This window comes from Lepidothrix coronata, unplaced genomic scaffold (assembly GCF_001604755.1).
Source record: "Lepidothrix coronata isolate B3197 unplaced genomic scaffold, Lepidothrix_coronata-1.0 Scaffold102, whole genome shotgun sequence".
NCBI classification, from domain to species: domain Eukaryota; kingdom Metazoa; phylum Chordata; class Aves; order Passeriformes; family Pipridae; genus Lepidothrix; species Lepidothrix coronata.
In genome coordinates, this window is record NW_016690282.1 from 1,886,444 (window position 1) to 1,903,703 (window position 17,260).

General features: G+C 49.5%; 1 protein-coding gene across 1 annotated transcript; it reads right to left on the bottom strand.

Annotated features, from left to right (window-relative positions):
- Positions 1-140: 140 nt before the first annotated feature.
- Positions 141-14,687, bottom strand: LOC108501522 (target of Myb protein 1). The gene is made up of 11 exons (XM_017823492.1): positions 14,579-14,687; positions 7,162-7,246; positions 5,296-5,374; positions 4,987-5,136; positions 4,741-4,875; positions 4,381-4,527; positions 3,235-3,351; positions 2,662-2,795; positions 1,990-2,023; positions 1,313-1,421; positions 141-282 (listed from the first exon to the last, which is right to left on the bottom strand). The coding sequence occupies exons 1-11, from the start codon at positions 14,628-14,630 to the stop codon at positions 158-160; spliced, it is 1,167 nt and encodes a 388-aa protein (XP_017678981.1). The 5' UTR covers positions 14,631-14,687; the 3' UTR covers positions 141-157.
- Between the last annotated feature and the right edge of the window lie 2,573 nt (positions 14,688-17,260).

Below are 17,260 nucleotides of genomic sequence, written 5' to 3' on the forward strand. Positions count from 1 at the left end.
AGAGCTCATCCTACAAACACTGTGCATCCAAAGAATGCATTTCTGTTGCATCCTACTGTCTCCCAGGAACTGCTGTTGGTTGGGGTCATGGCCCCAGTTGCCTTGAGTCCTCCTTGCTTTACAAGAAGGCAGGACAGGACAGAGTGGGCTGCTGCACTCACCCTCGGCGCTGCTCAGCCAGCGAGCTGCCACGGGTCAGGGCAAACATGTCAAAGTCTTCTTCCAGCTTGCCAGAGGTGTCGAGGGAGTGCAGCCCCGCACTTACGCTGCTCGAGCCCAGGTCTGTGGGAGAAAGAAAGGGTGAACAGGCAGCTCAGAGCAGTAAATGAAGGGCTGTGGGCTTGGAGAGTGCTAGATGGAAAGCTATCATCAGAACAGGCTAAACTGTTCTAGGCCCACTCCTCTATCCTGCCCCTCAGCTACAGCACAGGCTACGTGTGCATGTAGTGTTGTGAGTGAAGTAAAAGCAGCAGTTTCTTTGCCTGCTCAGTAGACATTTTTGTCTCAGTCTCAGGCAGAAGCATCATCATCAATTTACTGAACTGATGCTGAAGGCTAGATGTTCCCGATCATTTTAGACAGCTTGGGAGGGAATTGCTCCATAACCTGTGGAAGACCTGTGCTTCTGGGCAAGCACCTCTGAGACAGATGAGTGGATTTTCATGATTCAGGCATCATCTGAAAAAAACCTGACTTGAAAAATATCTCAACTGGCTTGTCTATAAAAACGGTGTTGCCAATTTTCGGTAGCTGCATCCAAGCTGTATTGAATGTGCTCCCAGGCAATGAGAGCTTCAGGCAGTGTTATGTAGGCTGTTGGTATATCTTGAAGAACCCTCAGGACCTCTAAGGCTTTTTGAGTAAACAATCTGTCAAATCCTGAGTCCTGAGCCCAAGATGCTCATGGCTGCCTTCACAGCATAGTTTCAGCTGATTTTCTTCTTCTAGACCTTAGAGGTCAGCCTGACACCACACAGCATGAGAGGCAACTAGGCAATGCTGCCAGGCATGCAGAAGGGACAATTTCATTCCCTACCCTGCTGGAAGGCCTAGTCCTTAGCCACAGACTAAGTCCTTCTTAAGTCATACCTACCTCCTGCACAATGTGAGGTGTGGGTGCCAAGACATATGCTTGAGTGCCTTGGGGCATATACAAGTTTCTTCATGGGTTTATTAGTTGAAAACATACACCATTTCCCTAGGTTACTCTGTGAATATGATTATATAATTCTGTGAGATGATTCAAGGGCAGGAAGGGATTCCCAGTGCAGCACAGGAGAAAGACTGAGGGGAAAAGTGCATGGAAACATACTCATTCCAGCCAGCTGAGAGGAAAGGTTGTTGGTGACTTCAGCCTGTTTTAATGCAGAAGGAGTACTGGGTCCCAGATCAATCAGGCTGTTCTCTGTCTCATTTGGTGCCTTTGAAGGAAGAAAAAAGAAAATGGTGGAGAGTTTCTGAAGCTTGGACACCCTGGCCCTACAATCCTAGCTCATTAATACTGGAGAGGAAAGCCCTTCTATACCCATTGAAAGATGCCAGTTGTGAAACCTTTGCTTGTGAGAAGGGGGACAGTGATCAGAGAACTGGCTGGGAATAGTGTCCCAGGGCTGGCCTCAGTAGCCAGCCTCCCAGCTCTGCTGGATGTCAGTAAGTAGGGTAGATGCTGGTTCAGAGGACAGGGCAGTGCTCAGAGAAGGCTCATATAGGAATTGGTCCTCCCAAAACTCAGTACTGGAAAACCACAACTGCTGTTGCTCTGCTCTTGGTCTTTGGGTGAGAGGAAGACTCCCATGGGCAGGGAGGGCGAGGCTAGCAGTGGGAACCAGAGTGTCCTGCACCACCAGGGGTTCTGGTGCAGCTTGGCTGGGAGAGCAAAGCCTACCACTTCTGGGGGGGCAGACTGAACCTCTCTCCAATTCAGCAGGACCTGGCTGGACCTGTGGGATGCAGTCCGAGCTGCACAGAGGGGAAGTTGCTCTGAGTTACCTTGACAGGCTGTCCTGTCCGGAGGCGCTCAAACCTGCAAGAAAAATGACAGGATGCATTTCAATAGCATGTGCTTATTCACCCACAGATTTCTTATAAGGCTTGGCACAGCCTGTCCCTTCCTACATAATAGGAAGAGGGCAACATGGTTCAGGGCCTAATTTCCTCTCAAGACTGAAGACCCACACAGTTGACGTCTTCTGAGAGAGAAAGCTCCTTGTGATCTTCCAGAGCTACTTCTAAGCAAAATGCTTTAAACATAGCTCTCCATACAGACACAGGGCCTAAATTCCCTAGACTTCATCCTAGCAAAGAGATGTGTTTGATAAAATGGTAGGGAAAAAAACGGGGTGCTGATCCCACCTGGGCAATTTCTGTCCCCATCTGCCTCAGAGCCAGAAAACCAGCTCTTTCCATGCAGTTCCTTCTTCTTCTTCTGGGTTATGCCACCAGGGCATCTTTATATCCCATGAGTAACTTACACAGCAGTCTTGAAGGTACAGGAATTAGTCAGCAAAAACTGAACTGGCTTTGTTCTCAAAGAGGGAAGATACAGACTGATACATCTTCAGTATTATACTTGTGGGCAGATCAAAAGGGTGGGATAGGCAGCCTTCAAGGGGCAGTAAACTCTTGTGGGAGAGCAGGGCAGAGAAGGGAGGAGAGAGGTACCTTTCATGTCGCAGAAACACGTTATTGAGGTTGTCATTGATGAGAAGCAGCTCCTCAGTGAGTTGCTCATGGAGGACACGGGGAATCAGCTCCAGTACACGCTGCTGCATGGCTCTGCATGTCCGATTCAGCTCCTGTTCAAAGCAAGGGCAAGTTACCACACAGCTCACGCTAAGGCTGAGCACTCACAGATTTGGGAGTCTGACTGGAATAGACAGACTCCAGAGGCTACTGGGATCTATCAGGAACTGTTTGTTGATGGGCAACAAATATTGGTGTGAGAGGTAAATTGAGTCTGGGCTCTACATGGAATAATTGTATGCTTTTTATATAACACATTGCCCAGAAAAAAAGGCCCTCAGGGACAAGTCCCCATGTGAGATGATTCCAGTCTCAGTAGTGCTATTTCCCTCCACCTACCCTGTGTCTCCCTTATCCCATTACTCCCTGATAAGCCCCACATTAAATTGTCCAGTTGTTCCCCATGCCTGGCAGGCATCATGCCTCAGTCCATCAAGTCATTGCTAAATTTTGCTGCATGTGCCAGCCCTCCCCCCTGCCAGCGTTCCTTACTTGCAGCAGCTCCAGGTCAGAAGGCTCAGCCTGGGATGGCACCAGCTCCGTCAGCATCTCTGACATGACCTTTGTGTTCCCATTCACCACTTCCAGCTCACTGCGCAGCTTCCCGATCTGCAAAAGGAAGTGAAGTGACAGCTCCACCTGGGAAGACTGGGGAGGTAGCTGAGGTAACTCTGAATGGCAGTAAATAGCACCATGTTTGTACGTGTGTTCACAGAGCCGAAGGGAACAGCCACTGGAGAATTCACCACTGTCGCCACTCAGTTAAGCTCTCGGGAGCTCCCAGCAGAAAGACTCTCCATTACTTACCATTGAGTTCATTTGCTGGTAACAGATGCCAGGCCTTCACCTGGGACCTTTGGCTACTAGCCCAGCCTTGACTTTTAGTAGCCAGCACAGGCTGCTGTTGTGATTCAAATCTCTCTACAGCTAGCAGCTCCTGTGTGACAGCCACTTAAATGGTTTAATTTCCAAAGCAGTGTAAGAGAGGGAAAAAATTAATTCCCATTCAACAGGAGAGCCTCAGCTAAGTGTGCAGTTGAAGCTTTATCCCTCTGGTTTCACAAGCTGCTAATGAGCCTCTTTAGAAGAGTTTCTACCCTCTGTTCTGCAAGAGAATGCAACACACTGACAGCTGGAGGTTTGGTGCTGAACATGGTGTCATATGAAGTCAGAGTGAGGAAGGAGAAAAGAGGATGGGGAAACAAGTGAGGAAGCCCTAGCCTTCAGAAACCACAGAGCCAGACAAGGTTGATTTGTATAAAGTAAGCAGTGAGGCAAAATAAACAAAGATGATAAGGAGACATCTACTGAGCAAGCTTTTGCTGAACTGCATTATAAAGACCTCACTCTAAACCTCGATATCTCTAGTCCCCACTTCCCTATAGCCAGAACTTCCCTCTACCTGCAGGCAGCCCTGTCTTTGGAAAACATAACCACTCCATGATTGTGGTGTCCCAGCTCATCAATGTGACCACAGTGGAGCTCTGGGGAGCTCTTGAGAGTCTGTGCTTTAGAAGAACGGCTCTTGAAGACAGAGGCTGGGGAAGGACCAGGACAGCAGAACCAGAATAGTGTTTGTGAAACAGCCCCCAAACACAGGGAGAGTCAGGAATGTCACAGGGCTTGTGTCCAACTCACCTGCTCTGGTGTGGGTGTGATGGGTGCGTCACTGGATGAGCCTCTTCCAGTGGGCAAGGTGACAGGGTGGAGGATGGACTCTATCTGCTGAGGGGAGTTGACTGCAGGTGAGTTCTGTCCGGATTGGGAGTCAGTGCTATACACAGTCTACAGACAGAGGTGGGAAAAGTGACAGAGAACATGTTAGACACTCACACCTGACATTAGAGGAGAAATGTTGATGGCATCTGCTTTCAACAGTTCTTGGCTGTCCTGGAGATTCTCACTCTCCAAAAGCCCTCTAAATGCAAGACAGAGTCCTTAAAGTCCCCTCATAGCTCCAGAATGGCAGCTGCCCAACATTCAGCAATGCTTCCATACCCTCTGTGGTGTGTGGATGGGTGACAGCATGTCCAGATCAGTCATGGGGAACTCTAGGCCCTTCCGTCTCAGGTCTTCATAGACAGCAACAACACCAGTCAAGTCTGGTGAGCTACGGAAGGCATCTGCCCAGGACTGGGGAGAAGGAGACAGCACAGCCCATCATCAATACAATACTCTTCTGTACAAAAACCTAAAGACAAACACTCTCTGAACTGGTGCAGATGCTCACAGTTCTTGGCTCACCTGTATGAGGGTCAGCACCTTGTCGTGCACTATGGCAGGTGGGTTGTTCTTCGGCAGGATTGTTCTCACCAGGACACCTTCTACAAAATCCTGGCTGGACACAAGGACATGGAAGCGATGGCCGCAGTTTTTGACACATGTCTCCAGGACCTTCAAAGGCAATGAAGCAGTTGCTATAGCCTTCTCTGCCTACATGTGTTTATTTGCCTTGTTGGCTTTAGGTACACGTGTCTTTTCAGTACATGTGCTAAAGCTCGTGTTCAGCACTCAGCTTTACAGCAGAGCTGAGAAAGAGCCCTGACCACTCACCGTCAAAGCCAGCATAACTTCATGGAAGTTCTTGTTCCCTACAATTCTCTTCTTAATGGCTCGGAAGGCATCTTTGGGCCTGAGGGAGAAATGAGATGAAGAAAGATCATCAGAAGGTTGAGCCCCACCTACAGCAAGGCAAAGAAAAACAGCCAGTGGCCCTGGATGCCTCATACTATGCAGGTGTCCTTCCCCATCAGGTTTTCAGGGTGGCTTGAAGCAATGACTGGTAAAGCAGCTTCTGCCTGTGGTTCTGCAAGAGTAGTGGGGCCCTGCTAATCATGAAATCATTTAGGTTGGAAAAGACCTTTTAAGATCATCGAGTCCAACAGCAAACCTAACATTGCCAAGTCCATCACTAAACCATGTCCCTGAGTGCTGTTCCTGAAATTGGAGGCCTCTGTGCTGATGTCTGCAACAACTCAAGGTGCTCAGGACACAACAGAGAACAGAGTAAAGGCAATGCTAGAAACACACAGCTTGGGGATAGAGCAAAATTCCATGGCAGAGAGACTGAAAAGGAGAATGTCACCGAAAAGCTTGGCATGGGTTAGAAACAGGAAGGAGCGAGCAAGCTACAGCAATTCCTCTGTTGCTCAGAGAGAAGCTGTTTAACAACATTTCCCTGGAGAAAAGGAGAGTAAAAAGCTGCAGGGGAGATTCAGTGGCAAAATCTTGCCTATATTGCAGGTGGGAAAGAGAGCAGCAGCACAGTAGGGCCCCCTTAACCATTCTCAGAGGGGAGAAACACCATGGTCTCAGACCACTCGTCTTGAGCGGGCACAAATGAGTCAACATGCTCTAGTAGAGCACAGGAAGTGAGGCTGAGCTGGAAGAGCAGCACTGCTAGGGGAGAAGAGTGGCGGGGAGACACTGAGGCAGTGAGGAGGGAAGGAGTGTATTGGCCCATGGGGCAGCATGGTGTCAATGGATGGGCATTAGCAGGGCAGTGGGAGAGCCTGTCATCCCAGAAGGATGCAGCTGTGTTATCAGGTGCCAAGACCTTAAAAAAAGTGGCCACAGATCAGGACTGAGAACTGTGGACAGAGACAGGTGTATTTGCACCATGGGAATAGCATGAAAAAGAAGTGGTGACAGATCTGTGAGTAGAGATGTTTGACTTTGTTTTCATACAACTGTGAAGCTGAAAACTGGGCTTGCTAATCCTCTGTCAACATCACTGTGGGGTAGGACAGCAGGAGTGAAACCTACATGTTTTATTCCATGTAGCACCTTCTTTTTTACATGCTGCTCTTGACATCTCCACTGTGAGAAGGAGCAGTCTCCCTTGAATTCATTGCCAAATCCCCAGGTCCAGAGTTAACAAGTCTGGCAGATTTATGAACATCTCCCTGCAGGGAGAGGGAGACAAGGGCTCCCCCACCCACTTTGTGTGAGTCTGAGTGACTGTACATGAAAATACCTGAGCAGCAAACCCCAGCAGGACTTGCACAGTGAGAGGACTGAATAGCAGCTCTCTCCTCAGTCACCAGCCTGCAGATTTTTGCATTCCCAGAGGAAAGAAAGAGAGCGGTATGAAGAAGGAATAAACCAAAGTGGAAGAATTACAAATATGCCTTTGGGACATGGGAGACAGCCTGGATTGAATCAAGGTTCTCTGGGGACCCTGAAGGCCTGTTTGAATGGCTCCCAGCACTCCCTAAGATTATACAGAAGCATCTAACAAGTGCTGTGGCAGATTGGCTGTGTCTCTAGGCCTCCTAGCAGAGTCTTGTCTAAGGGACTGTTGGGAAGCCTAGCTTATTATCTCCACCGATGTATGCTACCACTGCAGCCTAGGCATGTAGTGTTACAGGGTGTGCTGGGACCGGCTGCTGGATATGGACCCTTGCCAGCTCTCCTTACCCTTCTTCAGTCTCGTTAATGATGTCACAGATCTCCATGTTGAGAGCCCAGTCCTCGCTCCGTAGGGACCCATCGGTAGCTCTCTCTGGAAAACAGAAACCAGAACAGGGTAGGGCTAAGAGCGCTCTGGCACTCTCACAGGCTGCTGTTAAGCTCTCACCGCAGATCCCAGCCTCTTCTTCGCTGGATTCCACTACAATATGCGAGGAGGCAAACCCAGCTGCAAATTCCGAGTCACCAAGTGCTGCCCACTAGATGTCAGCACCGCAGAGCACATGGCTGGCTGGTGCTGGAATGGGTGGGTGCACCCGTGCCACCCATGCTACCGACACGCACATTGTGTGATCACTGGAGAGAAGGGAAGAGGCTCAGCATGACTTCAGCTCCACAGCTGGGGAAAAGGGGGCTTATTTGCTTTGTTACTGCAAGGCCAGAAACTGTCAGTTTGGTTCATTCGCACTGTCATGGCTCTAAAGTCACTCTTGGTTTGTACCACTTAAGGAGACAAAAGAATCAACCCCCCCTTTTTTTTTGTACACCAGGCCTATAAAAAAAATAAGCAAACATAAACAACCAAAGCAGGGCTCTCTCTTGTTTAACATTTACACCTCTCCCCTGAACTTCTGGCCTCTGGGGAGTGTGGGCAGAAGCAAACTGCAGGCTGAAGTCAAAGCAATATTGTTTCAGCTTTGATTGTGTTCCCTTTAATTAGGAATTCCTTAGTCAGCCTTGATGTTATTTATTCAAGGCAGAGATTTGGGAAATGAGCAGCTATTACTGAGAGCACCAGTGTTTCCACCCTGTAATCAGCCATGTCTCCATCCTGGCCACGCCACTGACTGATGCCTTCAGGGACACCACCAGCGGCTGGGGGAAAGAGAACTGCCAGCGGGGCCGGCAGGACCCAGGCACTCTCAAGACCACAGGGAAACACAGAGACGCAGCAAATGGCAAGCAGAGGGCAAGAACCATCCTTCCCAGCTCTCCCATCCTACAAAACACTTGACTTAGAGAACTAAAACTGGCCAGACTGGTTTAGCACTTACCAAGTGCTCTTCAAGAGAGCTCAGACCCAACAGAAGTGCTTGCATTTTCAAAACTGCTGTCCCTGCAAAATCTGGGGCTGTCCCTTGCTGCTGTGGGTCCTCTATCCCTTTGGAGAGCCCTTTTCTCTGCAGAGCTGCCTTTTTCTCCTTTTGACCCAGAAGCTAATGATCCCTGTGCAGGAATGAAATTAAATGCCCATTCACACAGTAATGGGATAAGGCCATCACACAGGAAGACTTTTTAACTCCTGCTTGGGTAAGCACATCCATCATGTTTTGCGATGTCCTGTTTCTTAAGGGTCAGGCTCAGAGCTATTCACAGCACTGTGCAAGGCAGCCTCTTATACACGTGAACCTCCCACAGATTGCACACCACAGTGTGAAGTTATCTGCACATTATCACTATGCAGCCACCACCTTTTCTGTTGGCTGCAGAATGTATTGATTACACTGTGATTATGCTGATTACATTGTGGCCGTAGCCAGATGGAAAAGGGCAGACAAGGGAAGGAGAGTGGCAGAATGTTCTTGATGTTCTTCCACCTTTCTGAAGGTCTGGCTACTACTGTAATATCCATAAGGCTCCTTGATTCAGGTGATCTTTTGTCACTTTGAGTACTAATTTTACATAGGAATCCTGATCTCTGGCAGATCCAAGCTTCCTCAGTGAGGCATAGGAGGTAGCATCACATTGGGTGATTTGGTAGAGAATATATCCAGGGCAATGGGCATGTCTGGTGCACCAGGGCATATACCAATCAATAGGTGAAGCTGTGGTAACATGTGGGAGAAAATGTTTTCCATTGGGGCATCTTTGGGATCAGGACTCAGTAATATCAGAGCTCCAGGTTTCCTCCTGCCCTGGGACACCACACAGCCAGCCTTGCCGGCAGGCAGATTCCAGCTCAGGTCAGTCTGATGGTTTTGGCACACATGGTCACAAAGCCACCCTTCACTTGTGCTCTCCTCTGGCGTTCCCTGCTCGCAACACACCGTGGTTTGAACAAGCCAGAAGTTTCTCTGTACTGTTTGCTGCTGCTGGCAATGAATCACACAAAGCCATCATATAGGGGTTGCTCTGCTGAAAGGGAAGTCTACATCCTCTCTTCTCACAGTCTTCTCACTGCACATGGAAGGAAAGACCCACAACTCACGAACAGGGCTGAGCCTGCTTGGAAGCTCTGAGCTACAGAAGAAACCAAGGACAAAATAAAAACTGCCTTTAACCATCAAGTCCTTGCTGTTCAAATCTCCCCAGCCCTCCTCATTCTCACTGGCATTGTACATAAACATGAACTGAATCTGCAAACAGCTTTCCCTTGCTTCCCAATGTTTGGTGGCACTCTGTAACCTGCTCCCCACCACTCCTTTTCCTCTAAACACACCAATCCTGCCAAGGTCAAGCAGCAGGTTTGCTTTTCAGACACGAATGCAAATAAACCATGCATGCTCTGGCCACTTATGACAAAACTTGGTTTCCTCAGAAGTGACACACACTGCCTTGCTGTTGGTTCACAATGCTGTGGTCATCCTGCTACCATCACCCTTGTTCATACAGTCATCAAGGAAGAGCTGCAGGAAAGCAGTAAACCTGTCATAAATGCAATTTGGCTTATAAAATAAAAAGCTGGAAGAGCAGTATTAGGGTATATGGAAAACAAGAATGTGACCCTGAGGCAATTCCATGGACAAAGTACTTGAATTCACCCAGTACAGATTAAGGCCTGGCCTATCTGGCCTTGGGAGAGCTGGAGCTAATGCCCTTTTAATCCTTCTTGCTCTCTTCCAAGCTCTAAGGGACTGCCCGAGCCTAATAAGATATGCTGGGGTTTTCTCTGAAATCCTGAACTTTATCCTTTTTCTAAAGCCTGCAGAAGGGAAAGAAACAAAGTCTAATTCATTAGTCACATGAAGGATCAGAGTGGCTGGCCCCATTTCATGAGCTGTAATTAGCACATGAGCTCCTCTGCCCCTCATGAAATCTGAGACCTGGATGGCTGAGGGCAGAGACAAGTCCCTAAAAACAGGGAGCACAGGAGGCAGGCCGCAAGCACATGCCCAGCACTTTGCTTGGTGGGACTCATCAGGTAGCATCTCCTTCTGTGTGCTAACAGCTGAGCCTGACCTGCAGCGGAGAATTCCCCCTGGCAGAGATTATCTATGAATGCCGTCTCCCTCCAAGCCCCAAACCAACTGGCTGTTGAATGTACAGGAGGCCCCTTCACGGGGCTGCTTCAAAGCCACATTGTTTTGGCAGCCAGTCCAGTTCCCTGGGTGTGACAGCATTAGGGTTTGTCTGATTCCAGTCTGCTGCCTCACAAATTACTCAGAATGACCCAGCACCACTGAGGACTGTGGTACGGGTTGAGCCAGAGCATCAACTCTTTTCCTGCCTGGCATTTGATGTGCTCCTACTGATTGCAACTGGGTTATAAAAGTTATTTGGAATCATCAGATAAAAAAGAACTCTGAGCTAAATATAACTGACCAACAGAGCTGCACCTTGCTTTGTGCCATGAGTAAATTTCACAACTTTGTTTCTTTTCAAGTTTATTGTCTCTGCCTTCATGCATGGCAGGGGAGAGCCCATTGTTAAGTCTGGCAATCCCACCCAACCGTCCCTGCAGCAGCATACCATCACTGCAGTCCCTAGTGTGGGGAAGTACAGGAGCCAGGGACAGAAGATTCTGCGTGGGTTCCTGTCCCCTTTGCTCCCCATCCCATATCTGAAGCACCCATAACCAGACAGGCGCCGTTCAGAAACCCTTTCCCTGTGATATGCTTTGCCATAGCAGGTCAGAAACTGTGTGCCTCTCCAAGTCAAGCTCTTAAATAGTGCTCCCTACAGTCATCAGTCTTGCTGGCTTTAAGTTCCTCAGCAAAGCATCAAGCACCTTCTCACCCATTTCAACAGGCATTTGAGGGCACCAACATTCCATTGCACAAGACAGCATAGGTTCAACATAAAGGAACACAACAGTCCTTTCTCCCAACCTCCCTTCGGTTCATAAAGCCCCTGGCCCAAATCAGCACCCTGTACAAAGTGTCCTTGCTAAGCCTCATGCTTTCACTTCCCTTGAGGGAACTTCAGCTCTGTCAGGACTCCACCATTTAGCTGTATCACCCCTCCAAAGACCGAGGGGACAAAATGCTTTCTAGAGAGAACAGAGATACGGCTCCAAACCTAACTCCAGGACAGTGATGGACACAGACTATGCTGACATAGTGCTGTGGGTTTTTGGGGCTCTGAACTCCTGCTCCTTTCCTGCGAATCAGTTCAAACTCTCAGGGATCAACTGACTCTTCAACTGCTGCCTTTTCCCCTTCTCCACACAGAGGGGGCACAGAAGACAAGGTAAAGCTTTTTTGAGAAGCACAGCCTCGCAGGGACCCACCTGGCTCCAACAGGAGACTGTTACTGACAACAGCTCCCAAGGTCCCAACTCACAGAGGGGTGCAGGGACACCTGCAAGGTGGGATCCAAATGGCTGTGGAGATTTTTCTAGCATATTGTGTTGTATCTGCCCTTCTTCCTCACCCATGAACCTCTCTTACTTGCTCCCTCTTTACACTCTCAACTTTTACTGCTGCTGCTACACCGTTACTCCTCTCCCTTGCCTGCCCTCATGCACTGAAATAACCTGTCTCTGTCCCTTTCAGTATTGCTATAATTACTAGTTATTTCAGACTTCGAGGGTGAGGAGAGAGCATTGATGGTTTCCTCTCCATTCTCTCACTCAGAGGGAATTCACCTGCTTGAAATTCGATTTTCCATTCTGAAAGTGGAAAAAAGCTTCTCTTAGCTCTTAGATGGAGGTGCAGTGGATTTCCCTTTTGAGGGGGGATTCCAAACTACAATGCTTCATCACTCTGGAAAATTTCCCACTGGTCAGAAGTACTGTGTTTAAAAACCCACTCATAAAACAAAAAATGAAAAAACAAACAAGCAAGTCTGTATTCCTCTTAGTTGGGAAGAGACATCACAAACAAAAACAGGACAGAGGCAACTTTTGTGACTAAATCTCAGAACTGTGAGTAAGAAACTAGAAAACCTACTCCTCTGCAACTGACTCATTCTGTGACACATCACTGAGATTATCTCAGCATTGGATTCCTAGTCAGCAAAATAAATAGGTCTTACTAGATTAACATTAATGAAGGAATTTGAGAACGTCGCTGCAGTGTGCCACAGAGGATTTTTTTATATTCCTTAGCCTTCATCTAAAGCTATTTTAGACCTCATAAGCTATATCAAGCGTACATGACTTTGCCTAAGTAATTTACAAGGACGCAGCATTAGCTTTTTGCAGACAGCCCAAAGCAGCAGCACTATGCAGGTTTGGTGATCAGGCTTATGGGTTGGACACGAAGCTGCCACGGACCTACCAAACAAGTTTGGGTAAGTCATGTTCGCGTCTCAAATTAAACAGGGCAGATAGCATTTATCCATGTCCCCAGGATGTTGATAGGCAATGTTCAAAAGGAGAAAACATTCATATTTTCAGCCACCAGCCCTTTCAAGTCCTTCAGCCTGATTTCCTTACACATATGCTGTAATTCCTCCAACCCTTTGGACTCAGATAACCCCAAGCCCCAGCAACTAAGATCTCCCTACTATCGTACCTCTGCTACTAAGGATTCTCAACTCTTCTTTGACAACACTCTTGAAATACCTTTTTTCCCTCTTATTGGCTGTTGGTTTGTTGCTTGGGAATCCCTTCTTTAATTGAAGCAAAGCCCAGAGGGACCCCACTTACAAGCTGGTTACTATACTGACAAGAAGATCTGGAGGGCAACAAGGGATCTGTGACATCTTCAGATTGCCTCTACCCAAGCAAAAGGACATATTTGATACAGTCACTGAGAGAACAAAGAGCATTTATTTGGGAAAGGGCAGGAGACAGCTTTTCCTGGAATGTATGATGGAACATGTGACATTCTTCTGGGGAGATGCTGAAGATCTTCTGGAGGTTTTTGATAACAGAATGATCCCTGATGATCCTTCCCCCATCTTGCTGTAGTGCATCTCACATATGTGTCCCAATACCAGAGCGGCACATCGCAGTGCCGCCAACCCACTTTTGGACATGGCTTAGGGCAGCCTCTAAAATAAGCAGTGCCTACAAAAGCATTACTTAGAGCAGCTGCTTGCTCCCTTCCTGCCCCAGCCACAACAGCCCATTCACTCATGTGAGCTCACCAAAAACAACTGAACCCAGGACCAGATGTTCACAGTGAAGAGCAAAGGTCTGAAGGGTGACAAACAGCAAGAATGGAAGTGCATAAACTGACAAATGGAGAGTTTAGTTGGGCATCAATGTTCAAGTGCAAATTGAAGGCCCTTAGGCAATACAGCATGGGAGGAATGGGAGGAATAATTCATTCTAATTATTTTAAGAACTGCTCAAAGAACTGATTTTAAGAATCTCTGTTCCAATGCCAGTGCAGCTGTTGATGGTCTTGTTCTAACTGTGGCATCGCTGCTCCGCTTTCTCAGACCACATCCTTCTCCCACGTTCCCTGAGCTGCCCTGAGTGCAGGGACTGCGGGAGACCAGAGAGGTCACAGCGTGGGTGCCGTGTTAATTGCCATAGTTGGTGCTCAGTGCCCTGAGCCGGCCCGTGCCGCAGGGAGCTGCTCTCCACAGCCATGACGCTTGTCCCACAGCTCAGCACGGGGAGGCTCAGGGCAGCTGCCCTGGGTGTCCAGCGTGCATGACCTTCGAGTAAAGGACGCTGGTCCAAGTGGGTGAGCCACACGTCACAGGGACAGCCCAACCTGGAGCTGCTGTCCCTGCAGCCCCCACTGTCCCCTCTGTCCCCAGTGTCCCCTCTGTCCTCACTGTCCCCTCTGTCCCCTCAGCCCCCGAGGGCGCCCCTCGCGCCACCGCGTGTCACGTGCCCCTTCCCGCCCGGCCGCGATAGGCCGCCGCAGCTGGAGCCCAGCCAATCAGCGGTTCCCACTGTACCCCCGGCGTGGCCCCGCCCCTGCTGCGAAGCCCCCGAAGAGGCGCGGGCGGGAATGGCCTCGAGCCAATCACGGGCCTTGGCGGCCTCGGGGGGCGTGGTCCGGACCCCCGGCTCGCGGCCCCTTTAAGCGAGCAAACTTCACCCCGAGACCCCCTTGCGCCCGGATTGGCTGGCGGGGCCCCCGGCGGAGCCGCCTCGGGCTGTGCGCTCGCTATTGGCCGGCAGTGCCCGTCAGTCAGAGAGGAGGTCTGCTCTGATTGGTCAGTGGCTGCTCGGTCCCGCCGCGGGGGCGGGGCCCGGCGCTTCCCCGAGGAAGGGTCGGTCGGGCGCCCCCGGGGCGGCGGGGGCGGGCGGGGACGCGGAGCCGCGCGGGGGCTCGGGGGGCGCGGGCGCGAGTCTCACCGATGCGCTGCCCCACGGGGGAGCTGAAGGGGTTCCCCAGCAGAAAGTCCATCGCCGCCGCCGCCGCGCCGCGATCAGCTGACGCCGCCGCCGCCGCCGCTCACGTGACCCGCGCGCTGGCCGGGGCGGGCCCGCTGGGCCCCGCTGTGACGCCGCCGCCCGGGAGGGGCCCCGGACCGGCCCCGCCGAGCTACGGGCTGAGCGAGGCACGGAGCCACCGTGCGGAGGGGCGGCGGCTGCCGGGACAGGGGTCCTGCCGGCCCGTAGCCTCGACCCGCGGGAACCGAGGGGCTCCCGCCGCCGGCAGCCTCCGCCACTTTCTGCAGCCACACCGGGCTCGTGCAGAACAGCCAGAGCGGTGCCCGAGTCGTGGAACGCCTGTAGCGATGGGGTTTAAGTTTTCCACGGCCTGGTGTGGGAGCACACTCGTAGGAATTGGGAAGAAACTCTTTACTGTGAGGGTGGTGAGGCACTGGAACAGGTTGCTCAGGAAAGTGGTGGATGCCCCATCCCTGGAACTGTTCAAGGTTGGATGGGGCTTTGAGCAGCCTGGTTTAGTGGAAGGTGTCCCTGCCCATGGCAGGGTGCTGGAATGATGACCTTTAAGGTCCCTTGCAACTCAAACCATCCTGTGGCCCCATAGATGGTGGTTAGTAAGGCACAGTGTTCTGTGACCTGCTCCTGGCCTAATACCGCACCCTGCCCAAGCCGCGGCTGCAATCAACCAACACCCATACCCGGAAAATGAGGACATGTTAACAACCAGCACAAATCCTGCCTTAACGCTGCCACGCCTGACATCCCATGGAACACACTCAAGTCCCAGGTATTGGTCTCATCTGACACTACGAACCTGAATGGAGGTGAGGCAGCAGGGAAGAGGAATGCCCCAATGCTATCCGTGGTACTCAATGGCTTGTCTCCCTTCAGAAAGAAGGGCCAAATGGCCGGGGTCTTTCAGCGATGATTAGGGTGACCTGTGCTGCTGCAAACAGTACAGCTTGCCTGCAAACTGAGTGAGCTTAGCAAGGATAGGGTTGGATGTGCTTTGCTGGGAAACACCAGATACGAGTAGTAACAACAGCTGCAGAAAACTGTGCATGCCAGAAATGAACGACAATACTCCAAATGTTAAAAAAAATTATATTGTAAGTACAGTACAAAAAAAGTTTCTGTGTATAATCGTAATGTAATCGGGACCAAACAGCAAAGAAATAACAAAAATATAAAAACTGCTAAGTCTTGCCAAAGTTTTCCCTATAGTACCAAATACCACAAGATACAGATTATACAAAGTGTACAAATTTTAATAAAAATACAATACACCAGGGTTGTGTGTGTTTTTCACTCTTCAAGAGTTTTTCGTTGTACAGACAACAAAGCTAAAGCTATCCCCTTCTGTTTCTTCGAGAGCAGATCTATCCCTTCACCACAATGCTCTCAACTGTAAAGGGCTGGAAAAAAAGTTATTTTGTGCCGCTCCCAGCAGCAGATGGTTCTGTATGGGCTAGGATCCCTCCTGGGACCTTCCTAATTCTAGGCTCACTGGGATTTGTCATATGTTGCTAAAACGTGTGTTCTGGTCCAGTGGTCTGAGAACCTTTTGCCTCCTCCACTAACTGACTGACAAAACCTCTCACTGCGCTGAGAAAAACTCTGTAAGAGAGAGACTACCTTGTACACAGGCACATCTGGGGAATACATAGTGAAGAGGTATTGGGAGAAAAACCCTCCTGCACACCCAAGGATTTAATTTACTTCCGATTTGGGGCTCAGCCAGAATGAGGGACAGTTCACTTTCAACTATCCTGAAAAACAAAAGCTACACTTACTTGGATGTAAAAAATGGCTGTTCTGTAATTTTAAAACTTTCTTGTTACAGAGCTGGAAAGGTTTGAGTCAAACTATATTTCAGTTTTTCTACCTTCTTTCACAAGATGGCCTGTTTTTACAAACACTTAGAATCTTCCTGGTGTTTTCCCACATATAGCTGATTCCTGCAGGAACAGGTGAGGCAAAGTTGATTCCTATTTTCCACACACTGTTGGCTGAGGGAGGGATTTTTGCTTTTAAATTATGTATATATATATATACACACACACACAGAGAAATATACAGGATAAATTAAAATCTGTTACAGATATCGGTAAAAGTTAAATACATGTGATATGAACACCACATAAACATACAAGACAGACAAAAGTCTAAACAGGAATCAAGTCTTCTTCTGCATCTCCTCTTCTAGAGGAGCAGAAAACCAAACTCCAAGTATGTGGCGGGAAGGAAGAGGAACCGGTCCAATCAACCCACATGTGCCTTACTCAGCCGTAGCTGCTTCAAACTGGTCAGCAGTCACTGCCTTGCAGCAGCACCACAGCTCTTTCAATAGTGCTGGTGAAAGGGGTGGGGGGTGAGCAATCTCATAAAACAGATGCAAGATGGGCAGAAGCAATCCAAGTTTTTCCCATCTGCTTCTGCACTCCTCTCCATCAAAGTAGGCTGACCATGCCCTGGAAAAAGCCAGCAGGAGGTTCATTCTCTCAAGCAAATGCAGTTGGTTGATACATTGTGCTAATGATGATTTGGGTATGAGTCCACAAGAAAAAATTAAACTTGTTGACATCTACTTCACTTCAAATGCCAGCTACCAGACCAGCCAGCTGACACTGACAACTTTCAATT

What these genes read in the sequence shown, in the direction of transcription:
- LOC108501522 (XM_017823492.1), bottom strand. Translation starts at nt 14,630, where the DNA reads ATGGACTTTCTGCTGGGGAACCCCTTCAGCTCCCCCGTGGGGCAGCGC. An exon ending in CCCCGTGGGGCAGCGCATCG is followed by an intron (nt 7,247 to 14,578) that starts GTGAGACTCGCG and finishes TCTGTTTTCCAG; the next exon opens with AGAGAGCTACCGATGGGTCC. An exon ending in AAGTTATGCTGGCTTTGACG is followed by an intron (nt 5,137 to 5,295) that starts GTGAGTGGTCAG and finishes TTGCCTTTGAAG; the next exon opens with GTCCTGGAGACATGTGTCAA.